At 40.5% G+C, this 1263-nt stretch overlaps 1 protein-coding gene across 1 annotated transcript; it reads right to left on the bottom strand.

Annotated features, from left to right (window-relative positions):
• Nucleotides 1–229: 229 nt before the first annotated feature.
• On the bottom strand, nucleotides 230–968 carry SARC_16518 (hypothetical protein; the record flags this gene model as incomplete). The annotated part of the gene is made up of 2 exons (XM_014289377.1): nucleotides 230–520; nucleotides 879–968. Coding segments are annotated over 2 exons (381 nt in total), but the record flags the coding sequence as incomplete, so codon positions are not given.
• Nucleotides 969–1263: the final 295 nt, after the last annotated feature.

Here is a 1263-nt window from a genome sequence, read left to right as displayed (position 1 = left end):
CAATATACATATACATACATATAAATGTATTGATATATTATACAACACACGCATACACACATATATATATTTATATATATAGACCACACACATACACACATACACACATATACATACATATATATTTATATATATAAATTCCACAAATAGATACTATCGTACACACGCACACACACAGATACTCCCACACAATCGCACAGACACTCAGTTACGCACACAGTGCACGTACCACTTCAATACTCTGTGCCGTCGCCTCAGCGCGCACGCGGATACTCTCAGCTTCACCCTTGGCCAGGTTGATGAGGTTGCTCATCTCAGCCTCGGATTGCAGGATGACCGCTCGCTTGTCACCTTCAGCTCTGTTGATAGCCGAGTCACGGGCACCCTCACTCTCCAGAATAGACGCTCGCTTCTTACGCTCAGCGGCCACTTGCATCTGCATGGCCTCAACCACTTTCTCAGGTAACTGGATGTCGCGAATTTCGTATCGCATGCACGCAATGCCCCATTCCGCTGCCGCCTGTTGACACAAACATATATATGAGCATGTGTTATATAAGATATATATGTATATATATATATATTTTTATACATACAGTAATATTTAAACCTATATATATATATATATATATATATATATATATAGATATATATAATAACACAAAGCAAGACTGTCTTTCACACACACACCGAACCAACCTCTAACAACAACCAACATACTTCAATAGAAGGCAGTGACCAGATACCATACCAACACAAACAGTGACAGCTACACGGTCCTAACACAAGGCATACATTCGAATGCAACCATCACCCGTAAAGTACATAGAACATGAACGATGTATGTATCTACATACGTATAAGTTTGCCCTTCATACCTGGTTGATAGCTAGGACGATGCTCTCATTCAAACTACTTCTCTCGCGAAAAATGTTGTCAAGTGATAGTTTACCGATTTCCGAACGCATGGTGGTCTGTGCCAACTGTGTCACGGCATACTCTGGGTCACTCACTCCATACGAAGCCTATCGATACAAGGCGAGGGAAAATGTAAGTAGCAGATACTGTGACTGTGATGTGTTTGTGTGATAAGTAGGACAACAGCCAAAAAGCAAACAGCACTTACTGTGACTGTATTGTGTGTGTGTGATAAGTAGGACAATAACCCAAAATGCAAACAACAGTCACTGTGACGGTAATGTGTATGTGTTATAACTTGGACAATAACCCAAAATGCAAACAGCAGTTACTGTGACTGTAATA

This window comes from Sphaeroforma arctica, assembly GCF_001186125.1.
Source record: "Sphaeroforma arctica JP610 unplaced genomic scaffold supercont1.8255, whole genome shotgun sequence".
Classification (NCBI taxonomy): domain Eukaryota; class Ichthyosporea; order Ichthyophonida; genus Sphaeroforma; species Sphaeroforma arctica.
The sequence above is the reverse complement of the archived record's forward strand: the minus strand, read 5'-3'. Positions and strand labels throughout refer to the sequence as shown.